At 37.2% G+C, this 26,246-nt stretch overlaps 1 protein-coding gene across 1 annotated transcript in view; it reads left to right on the top strand.

Annotated features, from left to right (window-relative positions):
* The first annotated feature begins 1,110 nt into the window (after positions 1 to 1,110).
* The window catches only part of BLNK (B cell linker), a 41,544-nt gene continuing 16,408 nt past the window's right edge, over positions 1,111 to 26,246 (top strand). The window contains exons 1-10 of the mRNA XM_044660205.1: positions 1,111 to 1,201; positions 1,900 to 1,940; positions 3,028 to 3,184; positions 8,365 to 8,522; positions 13,168 to 13,249; positions 13,611 to 13,691; positions 17,304 to 17,329; positions 18,996 to 19,038; positions 20,472 to 20,550; positions 24,600 to 24,627. Of these exons, the coding sequence (XP_044516140.1) occupies positions 1,111 to 1,201; positions 1,900 to 1,940; positions 3,028 to 3,184; positions 8,365 to 8,522; positions 13,168 to 13,249; positions 13,611 to 13,691; positions 17,304 to 17,329; positions 18,996 to 19,038; positions 20,472 to 20,550; positions 24,600 to 24,627 (786 nt within the window). The remainder of the gene's footprint in view (positions 1,202 to 1,899; positions 1,941 to 3,027; positions 3,185 to 8,364; positions 8,523 to 13,167; positions 13,250 to 13,610; positions 13,692 to 17,303; positions 17,330 to 18,995; positions 19,039 to 20,471; positions 20,551 to 24,599; positions 24,628 to 26,246) is intronic.

Here is a 26,246-nt window from a genome sequence, read left to right as displayed (position 1 = left end):
TGTATAATTTCTCTGCTGTTACTCATGTGCTACTGACCAGAGCTATAGAAAGTCACATAACTGGGTTGAGTCAATTGAAAATTTGTTATTTCAATTGGATCCATCATTGCAGCAATGCAATCCTTTTACTTCCCCTAAATTGATTCTCTGTCCCATGTCACATACAGGTTGTCCCAAATCTTCTCTTTTCTCTTGAAATTCCCCATACCATCTTCTCCACTCTCCCATATTTTACTGAGAAAATACAAGTATCTTGCCATGCCTTCTCTCTTCTTTTTCTACATTTTACTACCCCTCAATCTTGGCTCTCATCCTTTTTCATCTTTTCCTGAAGATTTCACTCACTAACATGTCCTCGCTCTTTAATCTTTAATCTCCTCCTAGTTACTGATTGCCTTCTAAATACCTGCAATCATTCCCAGGTCTTTGTCCATCCTGTTTAAGAAAAATAAAAACTCACTTGACCTCTGTCCTTTCTTCTATTCTCAACTAGATTCCTGGAATTTACTATCTATTCCTGTTGCTTTCCCTTTTCATTCATGCCACCACCCTTTGTAACCTCCTTAATGACTCCTTCACATTCCTTGCTGTGTCTCCATCTATATTATCTCCCCTAACCATGCAAGTATGTCTAGGCTTCATCCTACGTCTTGTTTATTTCTTCCTCTATACCAGTGGTTCCCAAACTTTTTTGGCCTACCTCCCCCTTTCCAGAAAAAATATTACTTAGCCCCCTGGAAATTAATTTTTTAAAAAATTTAATAACAATTAATAGGAAAGATAAATGCACCTGTGGCCATCACCGCTCCCCTGATTGCTGCAGCACCCACCAGGGGGCGATAGCACCCACTTTGGGAATTACTGCATAGTCAATCAGTCAACAAGTATTTATTAAATGCTTACCATGAGCCAGATGCTGAGCCCTGAGAATACAAATACAAGTGAAAAGAAAGACAGTCCCTACCCTCAAAGAGTTTACATTCTAATGAGAAAGACAGCCTATAAAAGGAAGGTGAAAAGGAGAGGAGAAAGAGGAGACGAGAACATCCACAATAAGTGCATAATAGAAAAAAGTAGCCAAAGGAGTATAGCTTAATGAGAAATGAAGAGATGGTTGACCTGGGTACCTTCTTTAAGCCCTCCTTAAATGGCAGCTCTGTGAAGATCCCATCACCTCCAATCAGAGGGAGGGGCCCCAGAGGTAGAGGGTACTTTGGAGCTATGAGTTCCAGGACTAAAGGGATCTTCTAAAATGAGGAGTTTCTGGGGCATGATAGAGAAATATAGCAAAAGAGTACAGCCTGGTATGAAGATGATGATAAGCCTGAGTGACTTCCTTAAATAAAGGCTATAAAAAGAGCCCTCTACCCTCCAGTCAAAGGGAGGTACCCCAGGAGTACTTCCATGCCTTCGTACAGGCTAGATGCCATACCTGGAATGTTTTTCCTCCTTAGACTTGGCTCTAAAGATCCTTAGTTATCTTCCAGGACTTTAGGTGTCCCTTCTTGGGGGAACCTCTCTTGACTTCCACCTCTGGCTGATAGTGTATTCTTCCTTCTCATATTATCGCATATTTATTTTCCATTGATATTTTATATCCACTAGTAGAATTTAAGCACCTTGAGGGAAAGTCTTTTTAAATATATATTTGTCTTTGTATCCTCAGTGCTTAGCACAGTTCCTTGCACAAATCAATTGATAAGTAATACTGGTAGTATTGAACTGGGGGAAGATTTTATTTTATTTACCATGAAAGGTGGCTTCATGCTGTGATTATCCTCAGTTCTGCATTTATGAGGGGAAGGACAAAGAGTCATTTGGCTATCTGTTTTTAACTGAAATAGATTGTCTATGATCTGTGCTCATGTGATCTTCTTTTCCCTCTCATGTCTGCTTTAGAAAGCCCTGTTGATGAAGAGGAACAGTGGTCAGATGACTTTGTAAGTATATCTTCCTGAAGTCAGCAGAAGGTCCTCCACAATTAGGCTCCCAGAGAATACAATTATAGCTGTTTCCTTCCAAATTATTCATTTTGACCTCATTGAATAGGAAGTGATATACCTAAGACCAGCTAATTTTTTACTATACCATATTGCTTCTTTTGACTCTTTCAGGTAATGACTTCTGACCCACTAACTTTTTGATAACTTTTCATGGCATACAAAAATATCTGTATGTATACATTTATTGACTTAAGTTCATTGCCTTATCTGGATATGGTTTATGGTGCCCCAAAACAATTACACTAGTAAAATGAAGGATCACTGGTCAGATCACTGGGACAAATATAATAATAATGAAAAGTTTGAAATATTGCCAGAATTATGAAAATGTGACAGTCATGATGTGAGCACCTGGTGTTGGAAAAATGGAGCCAATACATTTGCTTGATGAAGGGTTGCCATAATCCTTCAATTTATAAAAGCTCAATAAAGAGAAGTACAATAAAACAAGATATGCCTGTATATAAAAACTGGATGCAATAATTCAAAATCATTAAGATTCCTTGATAAAGATGTTGGAATATGATAGTTTTTCAGTTTTGCAGAATTTGAGAGCTTGAAGGGGCCTCAGCCACAATCTAGTCGGACTCATACTTGAAAGGAAGCCCTGCTATCACACACCTGACAAAGTTAGGAGAAGTCATTCGACCTCTATTTGAAGGCCTCCAACAAAGGCAGACTCAGCTCTTCTCTAGATACCCCTTTCCCACTTTGGGCCAGTTTTCATTGTTAAACACTTTTTCTTGACATCAAAGTTATATTCTGTGCCTTATTCTGAAGATCATCACTGTTGCCTCTAAAAAGATCCTCTTATTTTGTGACTGGATGGTTTTTAAAATTTTGCTGGTTCTTGTGTGATTTTTAGAAATTTGGTCATGAAAATAGCATTCTTTTTTTCTTTTGAGATTGCACCTTTCATTTTCCAAACATACATCAATGGGGAATAATTAACAGAAATTCATTTTATGGCTAACTTTTTGTGATCACAGCTATTCCATTAAGCAAAGCCAACCTGTATTTCTAGGACAGTGATTATGAAAATCCAGATGAACCCTCTGATTCAGAGACATATGTGGTACCTGGGGAAGAAACGGCAGATGACAGCTATGAACCTCCTCCTACAGAAAAAGAGAAAAGGAAGCTTCCCGCTGCGCTTCCATTTTCCAAAGGAGAATATGCAGGTAAGACTAACAGTCATATCTCTAGTGTATGTGTGAGTGGATAAAAATATAAATCTATGTGTAAAGTAGGGACTAAATCTTTTCCTGGTCTTTGTGGAAACTAAAGATCTTAGTTTTAAGTTCTAGGTCTGAGACTCCCCAGCTGGGTAACTGAACAAACCACTTAACCACTATGAGCCTCTGCTTCTCCATCCATAAAATTAGAATAATAATATTTGTAATGTTATAAAAGTCTTAAAGTGCTTTAGAATTATAAATTATCATTATTTTCTTCAAATACCAATCAATCCATAAACCTTTAATAAACACTTATGATATGCCAGGCACTGTTCATAAGTGCTGGGAATCAAAGAAAAAGCAAAAAATAGACCATCCTTTGAGACATTTACATTCTACCTGAGGAGACAACACACACATATATAGAAAGTAAAGGAAAAGTAGCCTTAGAGCAGTGATTCCCAAAGTGGGCGCTACTGCCCCCTAGTGGATGCTGCAGTGATCCAGGAGAACAGTGATGGCCACAGGTGCATTTATCTTTCCTATTAATTGCTATTAAAATTTTTAAAAAAATTAATTTCCAGGAGGCTAAGTAATATTTTTTTCTGGAAAGGGGGCTGTAGGCCAAAAAAGTTTGGGAACCACTGCCTTAGAAGGATGAAGGTATTAGTGACTTGAAGTAGAAGAAAGAGGCAGGAAAGTCTCCTTCAAGAAGTGACTCTTCAGCTGAGTCTTAAAGGAAGTCAGATATTCTAAAAGGCAGAGATTGAGAGACAGAATACACCAGGTCTCTGGAAGAAAGACAGAGCAAGGGCTGAGATGGGAGATGGAGCATTCTATGAGAAGAACAGCAAGTAGACTAGTGTGACTAAAAGAGTCAGTGGAAGATGGTAGGAGCAGGAAGAGAGGTGAGGATGAGATAGCAAAACACTGTCATTGTTTGGTTATTTTCAGTCATGACAGACTCTTTGTGGTCCCATTTGGGATCTTCTTGGCAAAGACACTGGAATGGTTTGCCATTTCCTTGTCTAGCTCATTTTACAGGGAAGGAAACTAAGGTAAACAAGGTTAAATGACTTGCCCAAGGTCATATAGCTAGTAAGTGCCTGAGATCAGCTCTGAACTTCCTGACTCCAGACCCAGAAGACTTATCTTTTTGAATTCAAGAATAGTGTTTAGTAAATTTAAGACATACTCTTTAGTAAAATCACTTTAGTAACTATATTAGAGGATAAATTGGAGTGGGAAGAAAATTGAGGTAGGGAAGCAAATTAGAACACTTTGGCAGTAATCCAGAAGATTTACTAAACTAGGGTGATGGCCACCTGAGTGGAGAAAGTAGAAAATGTATAAGAGATTTGTGAAAAAATGTACACATTTTGCTTAATAATGAATTTCTCTCTCAATGTTATTTCAAGGCAAACCAATTCATTCTTTCTATGAAGGACTTCTCTTTGATCTCTAGACTGGAAAACACCATGGCCCTTGCAAACAGGGTTTCAAGTTCAGAGTCATTAGAGATCATATAGTCCAACCCCTGTATTTTGCAGAAAAAGACACTGAAGTTCAGTGAAATGATTTGGCCCAAGTCACATAGGCAGTAAAAAGCAGATCTGGCATTCAAACTTAACTGGGTTTTCTAACAAAACAGCCAGTGCTCTCCCCATTTTATCCTGCCCAGATGACATTTTCCTCCTATTTCAAACAATAATAACAAATAATAAATAGCTAGAATTTATACAAAAAGTTTGCAAAGCACTATACATTTTTTCCATTGATATCCCTTCTCGTCACCCTCTTCCCCTTTGAATCTCCCTAATAGTTGGTTTTGAATAAATATTCTATTCCCCTGATTCTCTTTATTAGTTTGGTTAGCTTGAAACAAAGATTGGAGCCCAGACATGAATGGTTATAACTTTTTTAAAAACTGGCTTGTGGCTTAGGCATTTTGTTTAAAGACAAAATGTTCAAAAGGTATTTTTAAAAACTGGTTTGTAAAAGTGCTGAAAAGCTGGAGAAATGAAATGCATTGGAGTGGGGGACAGGGAATGAAAGATAATTGTTTTTAAGAATTTGAAAGGCTATCAGGTAGGAGTGGGATCAGATTTATCACAGTTATCCCAAAGGATAGAGCTTGTAGCAATGAGTGAAAGTTAATAAGAGGCATTTTAAGGTTGATAAAGGAGAAAACTTCCTAACAATATGAGTTATTCCAAAATGGAATGGGCTGCCTTAGCAGGTAATGCAATCCCCCTCTAAGGAGGTTGTCAAAGAAAACCTAGGTGATGGACCACACGTTGAAAAAGATGTAGAAGGGATTCAGGTATGAGCTGCACTGGCTGGATTCAGGAATCTTTTCACTCTGAGATCCTGTGATTATGAGCATCAGGGATCCATGAATGAATAATTCCACTGTTTGATGGGACTATATCTAGATTCTTCTAGTAAGAGGATATTGGAAAAGAAGATGGAATTACAGCCCAGACCCACATCACAAACTACAAGATATGTGGGGGAAGTGTAAAAATTCTGTTGCATTTTCTTGTCATTTGTCATGATTGGGGAAGAAAACATTTCATTATTAATTAATTAATCATCTTCTGTCCAAGGAAGAGGAACAGTAATCCTTATCATTCCTTCCCTTTCAGGTGAATTGCTTCATTTTAATTAATCTCCCTATAACTCTATGAAACAGGCAGAGTAGGTGTCATCTCTGCTTTACAGAAAAGGAACCAGGTTTAGGAAGTTAAAGGATTTCCCTGGGACCATATAAATAACAAAACAAGGGCTAGAACTCAGATCTCACAACTCAGCCCAGCCCTCTTCTGAATATATTTAACCCTATTTTTGGTTCAAAAGCCTAACATTTATTAGAGGAAAACATAGTTTATAATATTTATTACTGATAAATAATGTTAATGGATAACATTTATTTAGCATCCACAACAACACTGTGAAGTAAGTGCTATTATTAGCCCCACTTTACAGATAAGGAAACTGAGTCAAGTTAAATTAAGTCAAGTTAAGAATGATTATATTACTGGGAAATGCCACAAGTAGAATTCAAACTTAGATACTCCTAACTTTAATTCCAGTACTTTTTTTTTCATTAAAGAGGAAACTCTCTCCCTCCCCCAGACTAAAAGGAAAAATAAACTACTGGGATTTTGCAGCACAGGTGGCTAGGAGGATTAACAGACTTGGGTACTTTGAAATACTGCCAAAGGACATTGGAAATGAAGCTAGAATAACACATAAATATTTAATTGTAGAGTATAACACAAGGATCCAGATCCCGATAAGTTAAGACTTACAAATTGCACATTAATTTTTCTTCTTTTGCTCCAGAAAGGGATTTTCTCTTAAAGTTCAGTTGAAATGAGAGCTAAATGTTAGTATCTCTTGACAACTTAAGCTAAGATTGCACAACCTTATTAAACACTGGTTGCATAATCCAAGCATTCCTGTGTGTTCTCAAATCCCCATCTGAAGAAGTAGAGCAAACAGGGCTAATGTTACCACAAATGCCCAATAAGGTTGCCCTCCATTGGTGACCAAGTAGACCAGGACTTTCATTTAAAATGGTAGCTGAGAAAAAATAGGAAATCTCAGTAATAGTTCTCTTAGTTATCCTCACATGACCCAAAATTCATAGGATCATAGAGCTAGAAGGAACTTCAGAGATTGTTGTCTGAAGTATCCTTATTTTACTTTTAAGGAAACTGAGGCCCAGGGAAGCTCTAATGATTTACCTTAACTAAGTTTGGTAGGATCTAGAACCCAGATTTCCTGAATCATAGTTCAGGGTTCTTCCTACTATGATACTCTGCATCACTGTCCCTCCCAGGTATGGAAAATAATTATATATATATATGTATATGTATATATATATATATGTATATGTATATGTATATGTATATATACACATATATATATGTATATATATATATATATTGCTTTTAAGTTGTTGGAATATTAATTTATTCTGTTTTATTGAGACACTTCAATATCCATGTTCAGTTGATAGTGTCTCAGAGAAAGCCTTAAAAAATATGAAATGCTTAAATATCTCTCCTTCCCATGGAAATTTGAGATGGGGGAAGGAAAGAGTACTACTTTAAAGTGAGGAAAATTATACTAACAAAGGATAATTCAATTCAACAGATGTTTATTAAGTGCCAGGCACTGTGCTAAGCTTTAGGATTACAAATAAAAAAAAAAGACAGATCTTATCCTCAAGGAGCTTTCTTTTTAATGGGGGAAGACAACACACACATAAAAAAGAACCTAAAAAGAGAAGGACCACCAAGGGGCACCTGCCATGGGACATATTTTCTGATAGCATCCAAGACAGCAGAGCAGCTGGTGGAAAATGGAATTATCAGGAAGGTTATGATCCCTCTATAAAAGAAGACTTGAGGAAAGTGATAGGTAGGATAATTCTGATCTTCATTGGGATTAAAAATGAGCAGGTTAAGGAAACCAGAGGGATTTCTAGTTTTTGAGTTGGTTTTTTGATGTGACTTCATTATTAGGTTTCTTGTATGACATAACATATTCATATGCCCATCTAATGCCACACTTGAAAAAAATTGATTTTTTATATCCTCTACCATTTTGGATCTGCCATTCCAGAGCTCTTTCCCATTATTATGCATAACTAAGGAGTATCTATACCCAAATTAAAGATCCTTGAATATTTCCTGATCCCTATAACACAAGGGGGCCCTGTAGGGGCATCATATATTAAGACCAACAAGGAAATTTCATGTGATCTTAAACTTGGTCAGCAAAAGGGAAAAACATTGTTTTTTCTCTATAACCAAGGCAGGCTGTTTTCTGAGGAGCCTAGTCTGACCAAAGGTTTGTATAAGTTCTCATAAAGTGCTCCTCCCAGAAGAAGTATGGAAAAAGATCACAGAAGTCTTGGGTTCAAACCCCAATCACTTAAAATTTTCATTTCAATCAGTGGTTGCTTTGGGTTGTTTGTTTTTTTTTTTTTCCATAGCTACTTGATACTAGAAGGCAATGATAAAACAGGATTCTCTGCATGAAATTGTGCTGTATGCTTTTCAAGAACGACTGGTTTAAAAAAAAAAAAAAGCTTTCAAATGAATTCAAAACACTGAATAATTGAGATCTAAATTTAAGTTGTATATATGTGTGTATGCTTTCCTTTAAAGATAATCGATCACATCAGAGACATTCTCCACCTTTCAGCAAGACACTTCCAGATAAGGCAAGTTGGCCTTCCCAGAAAACAAGAAACTCATCTTTGCAGGTACTTCCTCCGCAGAAGCCTCAGCTCCCACCAAAGCCAAAAAACTGCTCGGAAGATGAGGTAATCCTCATACTAATGGCAAAAGCTCTTCCATATGCTTAGTTGCAAAGATCACCTTCGTCCCTGGGACTGACCTTTGGCAAAATGCTCCATCAGTCAACAAACATTTATTAAACACCAACTTTGTGCTAGACACAAGTGATACAAAGACAAAAACAAAATAGTCCCTGCCCTCAAGGAGCTTATAGTCTATCTGAGCAAACAACATGTATGTACACATAAGGAGATATGATATATATATAAAATAAAGACTATGAAGCAAATGCAGTCTTACCACTCTGGGATCTTCTTCCTTTTATAACTGCTCAACACTCTTGAATGTGAAAATTCCTATAATCAATCAGTCATAATTCCAGGATTACAAAGAAAAGCCGAAAAATATGATTCCTTCCCTTGAGGAACTCACATTCTTTTGGGGGAGGCAACATATAAATTACAAGATACATGCCAGCAGAACATAGTCTCAATGGGAATATACTAGCCGCTAGGTAAGGGAGGTGGGCATCTAAAGGTCTCTTACAGAAAGTGAGATTTGAGTTGGGTCTTGAAGGAAACCAGAAAAATTCAGAGGCAGAGAAGGGAAAGCAAAACATATAATGCACCAGAAAAACTTTATGTAAGATCTTATTTAAATACTTTTTTAGAAGCTGGCCATATGCAGACATTTTGTTCTAATGGGACCCCAGAAATAGTTATGGAACAATTGAAAATATAAATAATAGATTGATGTATAGAGACATGCACCTGAAGCCTAGACATCCCCAAAATAGGGCAAGGTTCCCAAGAACTTAATAAATGCTCATCAACTCCCTAGCAAATGATTGGTTATGGCTCTGAATAATGCCAGTTATGGATCAGTCCACCTCACCTTTGTCCCCTTCCTATTGCCCTTCAATTCTTGTGATTTTCCTCCATTTTTCTTTTTCCTTCCTTTTTGCTTTTCTATTTTGCTGAATTTCTTTCTAATTATGTCTTCTCTCTGACTCTTTGACTGCTTTATCTCCTGAGATGGAAAAGAAGAAAAGATGGGGAAAGAGGATGACCACTTTAAAAAAGTATGTCTGGGAGGAATTATGAAGTAGGTATCTCCCATCTCCTCTAAAGCTCTTTCCCTCCCCCTTCTTTCACACCATCCCTCACATCTTGGCTCCTTTCCTAAGGTGTGCCATCAACAGAAAGTTGACTTGTCTCTGCGGCCTAGTAAATGATCAGTGCTTTTAAATAGCATACTACAAGTATTTGCAATTCACATTAATTTTCTTTTGTGGCAGGGAGAGGTAAAAATAGAAATTTATTGATTGCTTCTGTTTATTGGTTCGGCCACCATCATAATTGATAAAGAGATATAGAGGTCTCCAAGGTTGTCCCTAATGACCAGGAATGACCTAGAACCTGGTTAAGCATCTTAATAAATAGAATTTTAGGAGTTCATTATTCAGCCCCTTCCTTGAACATGGCAAACAGTTAATAAAGAAGTTCGCTTCTCTCCATACTGACATCATGGGGAATATGTACACAGGGAAAGAGCCCTTATTCCTTTAATTTGTTATCTAAATTCTGTTAAAAAAAAAAAAGAAGATATTCTCTGGGTTTCCTAAGGGCAAAGCACATGCAAAAAACAATAGCCTGGATGGAATCTCTAACCCAGGTCCCAAATACAGAAATACACAATAATTCAGTATATTAAAAATAAATTCTCATATATTTAGTCAGTCCATCATGTCTTAAGGGTCTATGGTAAAGTGCCTTCTTGAAATCTCCCCTGCAACAGGTGGGTTCTCAGAACAATTTCCTTTTTTAAAAAAGAATCTTGAGAAAAATCTACAACTGAATTCTCAAAAGGAATAGATGACTTTGTGGTTTTGCTCATGAACATACGTAAGACTAATTCATTCTGTCAGCTACAACAGGCATGCAGCATTCTGGATTGATTGAAATGTTCCAATGATCTTTAAAATCATTTGATATAGGTGCTTAGAAAACACTGAAACATAACTCATTAGCCATCTTTTAGTGGAATCTTTTTATATTTTCATTAAAATTCACTTGTATGAAGTATGCATACATAAGTCATAATCACTAGGAAAATCAGTTGATGGCCATTCCTTCAGTTTCCAATTCATTGCCACCACAATTCACCTTAATTTTCAAGAAAATATCAATTCTTTGAAATACTAGTTTAAAGGGAACTTAATAGATTCCTAAGGATAATCTTTTAAAAAATTGTATTATTTTTTATTTTTAAGTATTTTTCCATGTATACATGATTCATTTTCTTTCCCTCCCCTCTTTTTCCTCCCCCTCCCAGAGCCAGCAAGCAATGCCACTGGGTTGTACAAATGTTATCATCTGACCTATTTCCATATTATTCATTTTTGCTATAGAGCGATCTTTTAAAGCCTAAACCCCAAATCACATATCCATATATACTTGTAACAAGTCATGCCATATGTTTTTCTTTTGCCTTTCTACTCCCATAGTTCTTTCTCTCAATGTGGATAGCATTCTTTCCCATAAGTCCTTCAGGAGTATTCTGGCTTGTTGCATTGCTACTAGTAGGAAAGTTCTTCACATTGGATTTTTCCACAGTGTTTTACTTTGTTGTGTACAATGTTCCTCTAGTTCTCCTCATTTCACTCTGCATCAGTTCATTGAGGTTCTCCCAGTTCATATAGAAATCCTCTAGATCAGTGGTTCCCAAACTTTTTTAGCCTACCACCTCCTTCCCAGAAAAAGTATTACTTAGCCCTCTGGAAATTAATTTTTTTAAAAATTTTAATAGCAATTAATAGGAAAGATAAATGCCCCTGTGGCCATCACCGCTCTCCTGGATTGCTGCAGTACCCACCAGGGGGTGGTAGCACCCACTTTGGGAATCACTGCTCTAGATCATCATTCCTTATAGCACAATAGTATTCCATCACCATCATATACCACAATTTGTTCAGCCATTCCCCAATCAAGGTACATCCTCTCATTTTCCTTTTTTTTTGCCACCACAAAGAGCCTACAGCTGTGAGTATTTTTGTACAAGTATTTTTCCTTATTATCTCTTTGGGGTACAAACCCGGTAGTGGTATTGCAGGATCAAAGGATATGCTTTCTTTTAAAGCCCTTTGTGCATAATTTAAGGATGATCTTTTTGCTGCTTTCTCTTTGTAATACAAGGTAGACAATAGCACTGAAAGAAAAGATGTACATAGTTTCCAGCACTCTCTAGTACATTCTTTTTCATTTGTGTGTATTCTAGAAAATCTACCCAAGGTTCAAGGTCAGAACTGTGGGTCAGTATCCATTGAGATCATGAAATCCTAGAACTAGAACTGGAAAAGACCTTAGAGACCATCTGGAAGCTCAGAAAGTGACTTGCCCAAGGTCCCAAAGGAGTAAACATGAAGACAGGTCCCTTGACTCCAGAGCCAATTGTCTTACCACTGATTGTGTACTTTTGCTAGATACCACATTAGTTCAAACAAAACAAATGTCTTTGATAGTAAAACAAATAAAATGACATGAGAAGAGTCTCCTTCTAGGGACATGGGGGTACACTCTCCCACATAGCAGCATTCCTTAAATGACAAGGATATATACAGAAGGAACATCCTTGACCAAGACTTATTCATCAGCTTTCAAGTGCCAGGAACTCATGTGGCCAAAACACATCACACCTTCAAAGCTACAAACTGCTACAGAACTACTGGTGCCTCCTGGTGATGTCTCTGCTGCTCTGTGCCTACTTCACATATGTCCTCTCATCACATGTGTTCCTTATGAGGTTGCACCCTCTTCACTGGTAGCATAGTAACTTGTGAGATAATGTAACCTAAATGCACCCATCATGGCAAGGAGACTGGGGGAGAAGAGGTGAATTTACCAATTGTCATTCTTTGATTAAATATCTTTGATTGAATTAATGTGTCCTCTGGTTGACTAGCAAAAATAAACACATAAACAAGGGATCATGAACAATGGTTTTGAGTGGATAGTGACCCACATGGCACATTAAAACAAACTTGAGGTACCTTTTGTTGGTAACTACAAAGAAGTGGGGATGCTACGGGGGTACATTCCAGTGACCATATTTTTTGTCAGTCTATACAGAATGGGGCAAAATCAGTATGGGAAGACAAAAAAGAGCAAAATGTGGGATGAAGGGGACAAGAAAAGATGCAAGAATAGTAGTAAAGAAGGTGACAGAAACCCAGCTTGCCAGAACTATCTTTTTGCCATGGTGGTATTTGTGGTGAGGAACCACAGCCTAAAGCCTGAGTCCTGTGACCACATGTAAGGAAATTCCAGACCCAAGTAGGCTGGGTGAAAAGCTTCCCTTGGCTTGGCATGTTTGGCCCAAAGCACAAGATTTCTAGGTATTACTTTCCTTGGTCTTGAGGTCCCAAAGCACCTTCGCCTGTTCAAGGTCCACCAGTTCCATAACCTAAAATCTGATTGAGTCCTTGCACCAGTACTAAGGGGTGACAGTCATATCAAGGAAGAAAGGCAACCAAGAGTTATACAATCTTAAGACAGAGGGGACCTTTGAGACTGTCTCCCCCAGAACCTTTCCTGTCAATTAATGACTATCTTCTAGACTCTAGAATCTAGAGAATAACTAGCAGTGACTCCTTTTATCTCTCTGATTTTAAAGGCTGATTATGTGGTTCCTGTTGAGGACGAAGATGAAAATTACATCCATCCTACAGAAAGCAATTCACCCCCACCTGAGCATGGTAAGAGAAAAAACACTAGCCACAAAGATGTGGGAAGTCAAACCCATTTTATCTCCAGCTTCAGCAATGTTAGCAATGTTAGTTCTAGTAAAGTTCCATTATAATAAAATAATGTTAATGATCTCTGGGGTTGTCAAATTATTACTTTCTTGATTTTTTTCTCAAAAGTTTTATTTTGCTTATTTTTTCTAAATAACTTTACTGTTTTACTGTTTGACATTATTTATAAGGAATTTCATTTGACCCATTCAGTGGGCTATCAAGTACTAATGAAAGAATCTTTCCATATTTTATTTTTGTCATAAATATGGGTTTTCCTTAGGTGGGATATGTCTGTAATAATTAATTATTTATCTTTAAGCTCCCAAAGTGAACAGATCCGTCAAACCTTCTAGTTCTGCATCACCAAACTCTCTCCCACCTGTACCTGCTTTGGCTCCAGGTAGAGTATAGACATTTTTTAAAAACCAAACTAAGTTCAGGCGTTTAGATGGATCACATATCAGAACAAAGATTAGGATTTAAGAATGTTAGCACTATATAGTATCTTTAGGAAAATAGACTGTGTACATAGAAAAAAATTACAAGTAAATGTAAGAAAGCAAAAATACTGAATATATCCTTTGCAGATTGTTGCATTACGATGCAACAAAAACAGTAATCAACACAAAGAACATAAGCTAAAGATACAGATCTAAATGGAGACTCAACAAATAATCATTAATAACCATGTGAAAAGAAAAGAAAATTAATAACCATGTGAAAAGAAAGGATAACAATCAAAATTTCTAGATTGAAATTATGTAAACTACAGAGGGGAAAATATGTTTTAAAAAAATAGATGAACAAAATAGAAAAAGAGAGGATTAATGAATAATAAAACCAAAAAATGAGCACCCAGGAGAAAAATCTTAAAAATTTAAGGCAAAACCATAAGGACTATAGAATTGAATAAAAAAATAACTAAAGCTAATCTTTCAAATGACTAACAAATTGATAATTGTTGACTAATCTAATTAAAAGGAAGGGAGAGTAAAATTACACCAACAAATTTTTAAATGTATAAGATTAATTGGGAATTTTTTCAATTGTCAGAACCTTATGTATATCAACAAAACTGAGAATTCAAAAGAATTACCTACAAAAATGTAAAATAGTTAATGAAAATGAGAATTTTAATTCCTATTTTGTTTGACTAATGAAAAAAATAAACTCCATTACTATCAACAAATGGACCTATATTTGGCATTGAAACTGTTGACATGTTGAGCACTGTTGAGCTGCTGCTAAAATCTAGGAAGCAGAGGGCAAAAGTTTGAGTTTCAGGTGCTAGAGCAAGAGCCTATGCCATAGATGAAAGAGGAGGAATCATTTTCTCTTCTTGGTTGGGTGCCTGAAATTGTTCTTGCTTTTTGCAGCTTCTCTTTCCCTTTTCTACTTTTTAATTCACAGGTACACTAGAAGGACCAGGGACATGGAATTTGCCCAATTAGTCCAGTTCTCATAATCCTCTTGCCATTTCTCCTGGTCCTGCATGAAATAGAAGTTCCCAAATAACACTAATTTGGTGGAACCAAAGAGCACATTACCAGCTCCCCCCGACTTTAAATTACAGTAAATAAATTAAAATTGGACCCATCACTTCTAAAAGGATGCAAGCCTTCATCAAAATTTTCCTTCCTGAATCTCAAGGCTCTCCATGATTTGATTTTTTGTCTTACCTCTTCAGCTTTATTTTCTACCATTCTTTAATTCTATAGTTCCATTAAGAACAATCTATTTAGCTTGTCCCTCCCTCATCCTGTGACAGGTTTATTCACAACCTGGTATTTTTCCATCTTTACCACAGTTGAAAAGTTCTCTCAATTGTCTCTCCTAGCCAAATCCTATCCAAGACCTCTCTTAAATCCAACCTCTTCCTCACAACTTTTTCTGACTATTTTTACCCACATAAAGGTTTCTCATTTCTGGAAACTTTTTTTCTGTATTTATAGCCAATATAAACCATTTAGTGGGCAGATAGGTAGCTCAATGGAGTCAAGAAGACCCATCTTCCTGAGTTCAAGTCTGGCCTCAGATACTTTCTGGCAGTGTGACCCTGGGCAAGTCACTTAACCCCAATTGCCTAGCCCTTAACAGCTCTTCTGCCTCAGAACCTCTACTTAGTATCAATTCTAAGAGAAAAGGTAAGGGTTAAAAAAAACTGATTTCTCAAAAGGAATCCTCAGACTAATGCACCTTTGATGCCTTTGGGTGATTCCTTTGATCCTCAATGATCTCAGATGTTCCCTTTACAAGATATTTTAAAGAAGCTCTAAGATTTCATGTTTTGTTTTTAAGAAGTGACCGTCTCCTGCATATCAAGTAGATAGAGTATGAACCTATAATTTCACTGGTATAAAGAACTCCCAGGCAAGAAAATTCTTCTCACCAATGGAAACTGGCACCTTCTGTGTGACTTATATTCTTAGTTATTCACCTAGAATAGCAGATTTCAAACTTTTTTGATCTGAGATTTTCTTTACACTTAAAAATTATTGAGGAATCCCCCAACCCTATACAAAAACAGAATTCATTATTGACCCTAAATACTTGCAATTTACCTACCACTGCTTTGTAGCCTCTTTATATCAAAGATGGCACTATGCTCCAAGTCACAGTGTTTCTCAAACTTTTAGTCATCGTCAACTAGCTACAACTGGCACACACCTATATCCAATCACTTGCCAAGGATTGTCAATTCCACCTACCCAATGCTTGGGGGGGTTTTTGTGTGTTTTTAAAAATCCTTACCTTCCATCTTGGAGTCAATACAAAGTATTGACTCCAAGGCAGAAGAGCAGTAAGGGTAGGCAATGAGAGTCAAGTGACTTGCCCAGGATCACACAGCTGGGAAGTGTCTGAGGCAAGATTTGAACCTAGGACCTCCCATCTCTAGGCCTGATTCTCAATCCACTGAGCTACCCAGCTGCCCCCATGCTTGGGTTTTTTTAACCTTTTTTTTAAACAAAGTTACAAGAACTGATACCCCAAGAACCTTACCCCAAGAAGAGGGGTAAGGGCTAGGTAATTTGGATTAAGTGACTTGCCCAGGGTCACACAGCTGGGAAGTATCCAAGACCAGATTTGAATCATGATCTTCTTTCTCCAGGCCTGGCACTATCCACTGAGCCACCTAGCTGTCCTCTTTTTACTCACATATCCTGACCAGTGTAATTCATCTCCTTATCACCCCTCACTTGAACAATTGCAATAGCTTCTTAACTGAACTCCCTATTTCCTGTCTGCTCCCTCTCCAATCTATCCATCTCCACACAAAAGCAAAATTGATATTCCTAAAATTCAAGCACAACTCTGTCACTGTCCTATTCAAGAAATTTCACCGACTCCCATTTGCCTTTATAATAAAATATAAACTCCTTCTTTAGCACATAAAACTCTTCATAATCTGGCTTTAACTCCCTTTCCACGATTATCACACATTACTCCCCTTTCCTTATTGATTTGTTAAACTGGACTTCTTGCTAGTCTTCATATATCACATTTAATCTTCTTCCTCTGAGCCTTTACATAGGTTTGCCCTTTTGCTTAGAATGCATTTCCTCCAAAACTTTGAGCACAGGACTTTACTGTGTGTATATGTATGTATGAAGGAGCATAAATTCTGTCTATAAAGAAATACACATATACACATACATATATCATATTTACCCATATGCATATATGTACATAAATATAAGTGTACATATATTATTTATGTATAAATATATCATCTCTATGTAAATATGTTCAACAGATAGATAGACAGCTTCCTCTGATTGAACAGCAACTCTTCGGGAGCCTTTATATTCTCAGCACCTAGGACAGTGCCTGTATAATAAATACTTTTCTATGGTCTCTATAATAATGAGAGCCAGCATTTACATAGTACTTTAATGGTTTATAGGACACCTTGTATGTGTTATCTTATTTCATCTTCATAAGCAAACTGATTTTTATATAAAGCCTAAGTTTCTTCCAATTTAACAAATAACATTTAAATTTCTTATTTCAGAAATGTATGAAATTCCTGCAAGTGAGGTAAGATCCAATTCAATGTGCAAAGTCCCTTCTTAATGGTGGGATTTCTGTTGCGGGTTCCATAGCCTGTGATCTCAAGTTTTTTTTGAGATTTAGAGAAGGGGAAAGTTCACTTATAGTACTATTTTTCTTTTCTCTCTTTATGAAGGAGTTCATATCTCTTAGTGTTTGTCAAGTTCAGAATAACAAATTAAAATTATAAAAAAAAACAGTTCACCAATATTTTATGTAGAATTGAAAATGGTATGTTATGTAAAACTTAGGCTCAAAAAGATTATGTCTATTGATTAATTCTCTTTTCATCATTATAATACCCAATAAGGGGCCAAAGGGTATTTAATAGTATAGTGACTCCTGCCTTGGAGTTAGAATGTTCTAGATTCAAGATTTGGCTCTAATACCTGGATACTGTGTGACCCTGGATGAGTCACTTTTCTTCTTCATCTGTGAAACAGTTATTTATTTCACAGTGTTATTGTGAAGCTCAAATGAGATATTGTATGTAAAAATGCCTTGAAAACCCTAAAGGGCTCTAGAAATGTCAGTTTCTGTGTTTGTTGTTATGATTATTAGTTCAAATTTCACTGTTCCCATTTTACAGTTGAGGAAACTCAGGAGACTTTTAGGGAGGTTAAGTGACTTGGCCAGGGTCATCTGCCTGACAAGTGGCCAAGTTTCAATGCCAAGTCCAGTGCTCTTTCCACTCACACACTCTGGTCTTTGCAATAGTCAGTAATGTGTATTTTGGGAAAAACAGCCTAGTAAACTTGTAAGGGATGCCTAATGATCATTGTATATCTCAGAGACAGCCTGGGGGCATCCACAAACCAACTGGTTTTTGCTGAGGTCCGCACTCTTCTGTTTGTCTTCAGACTCAGTGTGTATGTTTTAGAATAAAGAGATTCACTGGGGTGAGCTCATGGAGTGTGTACATTTATCACAACTTGCTCTTCCCTCCAACAAATAGGGTTACAATCAAGAACACCTACATAATGCAAATATGTGACCCACAATGACATTTATTGGCACCTTGTACTTGTGAAAATCAATTATAGTATCTCATATTTGAATAGTATATATTGTTCATATGGGGAGAAAGCACTGATTCAGAAGTTCAAGGACCTGGGTTCAAATCATGCTTCTGATTCTTACTGCCTGTATGAAGTTACCTCAGCCTCAATTTCTATATCTGGTAAATGGTGAGGTGATGAGGTACCTCCAATGTGCATTTCAGATCTAGATCAGTAATTCTTTGAACTTTTAAAAGCAATTACCTCATTTTTTTGAAAGCAGTCTTTCTGAGAGGGGAAACTTGCTGAAGGTCACCTATCTAGTCATTGTTAAGAGTGGGAATTGGAACTGAGGTTTCTTGAAATCCAGACCTATATGGTTTCCATTGGGCCATGGAACATTTCTCCTCCCTCCCCAGACAAATGAACGAGGGACCACCTATGCCACAACAGTAGAGACAGTTTCTGATTCCTAATGAAGAAATTTATGTCTCTTCTCCTTTACACAGAAGACAAGGCAACTTAGAAATGAAAACCAAATGGGGATCTGACAAAAGTCTTTTGACAAATCACAAAATAGGTTCTTGGATTTTTTTAAACAAAATCACTGATAGAAAAATCTTGATTTATGGTCCTTTTTTCTTTTTCTCTTTCAGACAGCATCTTTTTCCCCATACCAAAAACCATCTGTCAAAACTCGTGAGTAATCATTGATGCCATAAAACTCTGTTGTCAGGTTTTGAATATTTTAAGTAAAGGATCAATTAATTAGCCACTCTTTGGGGACCTTTTAATTCAACAAATATAAATGAGCTCATGTTGCATCTATGGCTTGAAGATTAAGTGTACTTATCTGGGGAATTAAAAAACGCTTAGCACATTTTTATTTTATTTGTTATTTTATATGTTTATTTTATATGTTAACTGGCATATAGGTAGGACATGCCTACCTGCCATGAGGTCACAGATACTGATAAGATTGCCCCATCCCCATTCATAATCTCTCCTGAACCTATCTATTCCTGTCTTAAATTACAGACAGACTATAATGAGAACTAGTGTTAGGTTAGTAGCAATGGGAATAAAGAAGGATGGGATCAAGAATTTCCACTAAAATCCTCTTCTAACGCCTCATCATGGTGTTCCTGGACACTATGCCAATGCCTCCAAGTTCAGTCAACTTTGAGGCTTTATGACAGATGTTCCCATCATTGAGCCAGCCCCGGTTCAAGAAGACAGATCACCAGAAGGTTGATCACTAGCTATTATTAAACATAATAACTCATGAAACCATCTATTAATGTGGGAAAAGGTGTTTATCTAGGTCTGTGAAGGAATTACTCACATGAATAACTCACAGATCTTTTTGTAAAACAAAGGAAATAATATTACCCAATACTCAAGAGATAACCTCCTAGTCAAAAAGACCTGAACTCAAGTTTGTCTTTGATATACACTCGCTCTGAGACCCTAGGAAATTTTCCAGGGCCCCAAGAAACTCTCTAACTCTATAAATTACAGACTGGATGTCATTTTGTGTTGTTAGACAGACTTTCCTCATCTGAGACTTCCTTATTCCAATGAAATAACAGGTCTAGCACCAAAACAAAAATATCCATATTAGCTACCTCCAAATGTTATTGTGTGGCTTAGCTAGGTGGCTCAGCAGATTGAGTGGTGGACCTGGAGTCAGTATGACCTGAGTTCAAATCTGGCCAATAACACTAGCTGTGAGACTCCAGGCAAGTCATTTAACCTTCATTTGCCTCAGTTTCTTCAACTATAAATTGAGAATAATAGCACCTACCTCCTAGAGTTTTTTCAAGGATCAAATGAAATAATATTTGTAAAGCATTTAGTACAGAGCCTGATCCATAACAGGTGCTATATTATTATTATTATTATTATTATTATTATATGAAGTCACGGCAGTAAAGCCCTTTGCATGCCATAACGTTCTGTATCAATCAATATTAGCTTTTAAGATTATAATGATAATGAAATATTATTTAAAAGGTTGAATGCATGTTTCTTCCCTGGCCTAAAAATGATGGTTTTATTTCACTATGAAAATTTTATTTGAGGTTCTGAAGATTTATGACTGACTGTCTTTTATGTTCACATGTGCTCAGATGATAGCAGCCATGCCACAGCTTGGGAACCCAAGTCTCCTTCATCAATTCAAGCCCCATCACCTCTGCCAAGAGCCTTGTAAGTATTACAAAAGATAGATGTTGAGCCTCAATATTCCACCAGCCCCCCCACCACCACCGAGGGTAAGAGGATCAGCCTATATGAAAGCCAAGGAGAGTTATTCTCAAAAGGAAATGAGCTCAGCTCCACAGATAATTTGGCAAAAGAACAAAAGGAGGTTCTTCTTGTTTTGCTTCTTGTTCAAGATAAAAGGAAGATGGTCAAAAAAGAAAAAGGCCAATGGGCTTCGAAGGCTAGACTGTTGTTGTTACTCATTACACCTTTTCAGATGATTCTGGATTCTTAGTGCATCAACCTCAGGATTTCAGCCCAGCATATAGTAAGAGCTAAACAAATGCTTGTTATTGTAGCTGACTGAGCTGGAGATCAATAGTCTCAGGAATGCTCATCATCCCATGGTGATGGACTCATAGGTCTTTTTTGCAAAGTAAAGATAAGAGTCCCAATCATCAGGAGACAGAGAATACAATTATGGGACCTTGGGATGGCAGCCTCCTCAGTGGGAAACCCCTTCAGAGTAGCCCAGTGGGGAAACCTTTTCAGGAAACTAAATTAGATATCTAAAGATTGCTCATTGGGCTTAGAAGCTCCAGTGAGAAAAATATGGCAGTTGCCCTCCCCAGAACCTAGCTTCCTCCTGGGTCTCATCTTATAAATCCTTAGTACACTCACTAGCTCTCTTATATCACTCCCTAGGAACCAGTCCCAGTTTTTCAATTAGCCTGGCACCACCCAGGGGGCAGGTCCCTGTGGGATCGATTTCATGGTTGCTAATTGACTCAAATTCAAAACAAATAGAAAGGAAGTTCAAATCTCTGAATGATCAAATCAACACACAAATTCACTTCTCACAATCCCCCCTGTGATTCTAGTGGGAGACACATAGTCTTCCCAATGAATCATTTCAAATAACCTACCTATACCTCTAAGGATTCTCCCACTAAAGGTGTATAAAATATTGCACTTTCTAAGGGGGAATTACAGCAACCTGGAAACAAGAGGGAAATAAAAAAGAAAGAAGACAAAAACAATAATTAATAGACATATTGACAAAAAGCCAATTGGGGGCAGTCCCCTTTGGCATAAGAGTTTACATTCAGAATAAATGTGTTCAGCCCCCTTCAGTTCAGTTTATTCTGGATCTCTTAACACAGCATGTGGTTTCTGCAGGCGTCTCTGTGGCACCCTCTTCCAAAGATTCGCCTTCCCAATTCAAGGTGCTGGCAAGTCTTTTCTCCTAAAATTCCTCCAAAAGATTTCAAACTCTGGATTTTAGGACAACCATCATACAACCCCCCCCCCCAGGAGGATGTCAACCAACACCAGGATTACCCCATAATAATAATAAAATTATAAGCAAAATAAAGAATAAACAAACTCACAACAAGTCCTTGGATCACTAACAAGACCCAATTAAAATTACTTATGTCCTACAAACATACAGGACAAATACAGCAACACTGTACTTATCTAACAGCAGCCAGGATTACAGAAAATTGCCATATTATAAATGAGAAAAAGGGACTAGATTCTGATGTAAAAGGGAAATATGATTCCCTGGTCTGATTTTACCTTTGATCTTAGGGATAGGGGAGCCAAAATGGCAGCCAAACTAAGATACTTGTTGGAATGTGGCATGGGGGAGTCCATCTTCTGACATTATCAAACAGCCGCTTCCTCAAATCTCAAACAAGTCCTCTGTCTTGACTCATATCCTCATAAATCTCACAAAGATTGTTGATCTCCTTGACCTTGTGCTTCTTGGCACTGTACAGTGACTCTTTTGTAATCCCCTTTTTTGAAATCAGACACAATCATTAATAAAAATCCCAGAATATTTAAAAAACAATAGCAGATTTCTATAGTCTAAAGCTTTTCAGTATGCATTGATATTAAGACTAATGGATATTATAAACTTATCCTTTAAAATCAAAAACATTAATAATAATTCCATTTACTTCAAATACAAAAAATAAGAAGAGAAGGAAAAATTCAAATATTCTATTGCAAATAAAAAGAAAAGCAATAATACAAATATTCAGGAATCCACTGTGTCAGTCAAAACAGTGTCCAACTTGTCTATGGACTTCTATAATGGCATTATCTCCAGTCTAGTCATAGGAGAGGGTACAAGTAAAGACAATTAATAATAGGATACAGTTAATGCCAATAGAAGGTAGCCATTTTACATGTGAGCAATGAATCCAAGAGTCCTTTTCTCTGATTTTAATAGCTGTTGGAGTGGTTAATAGTACTTAAAATGGGCCTTCCCCAGCAGGCTGAGTTCCTCCAGTGTGCTGGAAATTCTTTATGTACACCTTGTCTCCTGAGTGAAGGTCATGGAGTGAGAAGTCTAGAGGTCCTGCTTGTACTACAGCTCCAGATTCATGGAGTTCTCTCAATTTGATTTGTAAGTCCTATATATATGAAGCAATAGAAGTGTCCCATTCCCTACCCCCCACCCCTGAGCAATGATGTGCATGCAGGATAAAAAGGCTTAGTCTGTGTGGGGGAGATGTCCAAAAAGCATCTCAAATGGTGAGATATGTAGATGTCCCCTGAGTCTGTTTCAAAGATAAAGCAGAGCTAGAAGGAGAACTTCAGGCCATTTTAAATGAGTCTCAGTGCACAATTTTCTAATCATAGTCTTAAGGTTTCTATTCATTCTCTCAACTTGGCCTGAGCTCTGGAGATGGTATGGTTCATGAAATTTGGGAGTGATCCCCAAACAAGAATAAATTTGAGATAAAACAGAGTCAGTAAAATGAGTTCCCCTGTCTGAATCAATTCATGCTGGCAGGTCAAAGCAAGGAATGATTTCTTTTAAGAACACCTTGGCAACAAAAGCCACTGTGGCTCAGGTGCTAGGAAACGCTTCTGGCCATCTGGTCAGATGAACCACTATAACCAGACAAAATTCATAATATCCAGCCTTAGGCATAGTAATAAAGTCAATTTGTAAATGTTCAAAAGTTGTGTAAGCCAGAGGACACCCACCAAAAGCTTTGCCACAAAAGTCATGCTGGTTGTAAGCTTGACAGGTAGGGCAGGCTGTACAACACTTTAGAGGCTATGGTAGTTATACCAGGGGCTATCCATACTTTCTTAACAGAGTCCATAATGCCCTGAGTGCCAAAGTGACTGTTTTTGTGAACAGATAAGCATATTTGGTGATTAAAAAAAAACAACTTCTAGGGAGAAGGGGTTTTCCTTCAGTTAACACCCATACCCCATTGATCTGTTTTGTTTTAAAATTTTGTTTCCACTTTCTCACTTCCTGTTCATTATAAGAGAGCAATAAATTTGAGTCATTCCTAGTTGCCAATGTTAAAATCAATTCAGGTCCTTCTAAGGCAGAGAGCTTTGGTGTAGAATCTGCCAGGTGGTTCCCTCTAGAGATAGGGTCAGTTCCACCTGTATGGGCAGAGCAATGAACTACAGCTAGGATTTCAAGTAGCTGGAGAGCAGAAAGAACTTCATTAATGATTTCTGCATTTGTGATACATTTTCCAGAAGAGGTTTAAAACCCCCCTTTAGAGTCATAATATACCCACTGCATGACATATTCTAAATGCATATCTAGAGTCTGTGTACATTGTTGCCTTTTTATCTTTGGCAATTATATAGGCAAGTTTTAGAGCTATCAGTTCTGTACCTTGAGCACTTATATTTGAGGGCAGTGAAGCTGACCACAACAGGAAGATTGTAAGAGTCCAATGAAATAATATATGTGTCAAGAGAATTTGCACACCATGAAGATACTTTATAGTTGTCAGCTATTTCTGGTCTCCTTTCAGAACCTGGCCACGGGTTAGTTAATAGTGTCCTGCCAGGCATTTTTCAGAAGCTTCAAATTTTTTTCATTCAACTAAAGGCATTTAACTTGGTTTCCCCTTGAATTCTCCACAAACCAGCAGAGCAAAACTCACTCCCCCTTCTGTTGTCCAAAAGGGACAGCTCTGTAGGACATTTACTTCTGATTTGGTTTAAATTTACTTGGGCCATTTCATAAATTTTCTCTACAAATGATTTTTTTTATTCCCCAGAAAGAAAACACCAACTCAGCTGAAGACAGTAAGTTGATTTTGAATCTGTGGTTTTAATAAAAGATGGTATTATCTTTTCTGTAACATCTACTGGTATTGGACAACTTTGCATTGACATTAGAAGAAAGATGACCAGGAGGGAGAGATAGTCCAGCTGATAATTCAGGCTGGTCCATTTTTACTAGTCATGCCTTGATGATATCTTCTGAGGTCAAATCTAGACCTCAGAAATTCTATTTTATCAGCTCACTCACAGGAGATCACTCTGAGGGATAGGCTCACACTGATCAAACTCAGGAGATATTGATTTGTTATTGCTGTTTTCTATAAAACTGAGCCTCTCTATCTTGCCCAGCTGGAAATGCAGGGGTTACTCCTGGGTCTATTCCCACTATGATTGGCACAAGAGCTTGGTTTGACCTATTCTGTTCATAACCTGAATTTGTTCCCCACCTCCTTAGACAACATGGCGGCCATCTACTCCCAGGATCTCACTACACTGATTCCAGGCTTTGTTCAGATACATGATCAATAACTCACTTCAGCTCAGAACTCTTGAGCTCAAGAGATTTATTAGGCTCAGTGTCCCTCTTAGCTGGGATTCCAGGTGTGTGCCAAGAGATCTAGAAGAGACACTAACTCACAAACTAGAATGTTAATTTATTAAAGTAATCTTAGATCCACAGATGTTAGTCTTTTGCATAGCATACGTTCTCTAGTAGGTCCAGTGCAGAGACCAAATTATAGGCCAGAAGATTGATAGTACACATAAGATCATAACAAAGGGAATTGGATATTCTCAAGAGACATTTCCATCAAACTATGGTACCCGGATTAATGATCTTCTTAACTCAAAGGTTATTGATTTCTATCTAGACCTTCTTAACTCTATGGTTACTGAATCATGTCTACCACTAAGTAGAAATCAGAGTATCTTTTTCCTCCAACAGTGCTAGACAAACATTGATTTCCTTTACCCTTTAGGTCTTCTTTTTCTAAACTTAGTGCAGACCCCCTAGGTTGTGACATTATTTCAGAAAGTATCAGTATACATTTGACTAGTTTGTGGCTTATTTTATCTCAGCTGAAATTCAGAAAGATTTCCAATTAAGAGAGTTTCAGGAGACACTTTAATTTCTTCAATATATAAGTTATAAGGTTTGAAGAGATAGGAGAGAAAACTTGGATAGTTAACTAACATTCTTTTGATATTAAAATCTCTTTAGCTTCAACTTTAGGGTGTATTTCTGACCTTGTTTCAAAGTTCTGGAGATATAACCCAGTAATGAACCTGGTTAAAAGCTGAAATGATTTTTCAAAAAAACAAAAACAAAGATATCCTTTCTTAATGAGAACATGCTTAGCAATGATAAAAATGTAGTTGAAGTTATGCCTCTTAAGGAGAGTACAGTTATAGTGGAAGCAATCGTTATGGCCTTAGTAAATATCTCTACACTCTAGCAGACTTGCCAAAGAGGCAACTCTCACAAAAATTCTAAGTGCTGGAGTATGGATTCCCTGTCAACTAAGTTGGCTTTAAGTTGGTTCCAATGATTCTCAAATAATTTCCTTGATCTGTTTTCTAGATTAGTTATTTTTGCTATGAAATTCTGTAACATGTCTTATATTTTTTTCAGAATTTTGGCA

The sequence above is a fragment of the Gracilinanus agilis genome, chromosome 2 (genome assembly GCF_016433145.1).
Source record: "Gracilinanus agilis isolate LMUSP501 chromosome 2, AgileGrace, whole genome shotgun sequence".
In the NCBI taxonomy this organism is placed as follows: Eukaryota; Metazoa; Chordata; class Mammalia; order Didelphimorphia; family Didelphidae; genus Gracilinanus; species Gracilinanus agilis.
Note: the sequence above shows the minus strand (reverse complement) of the source record. Positions and strands in the feature narration are given on the sequence as shown.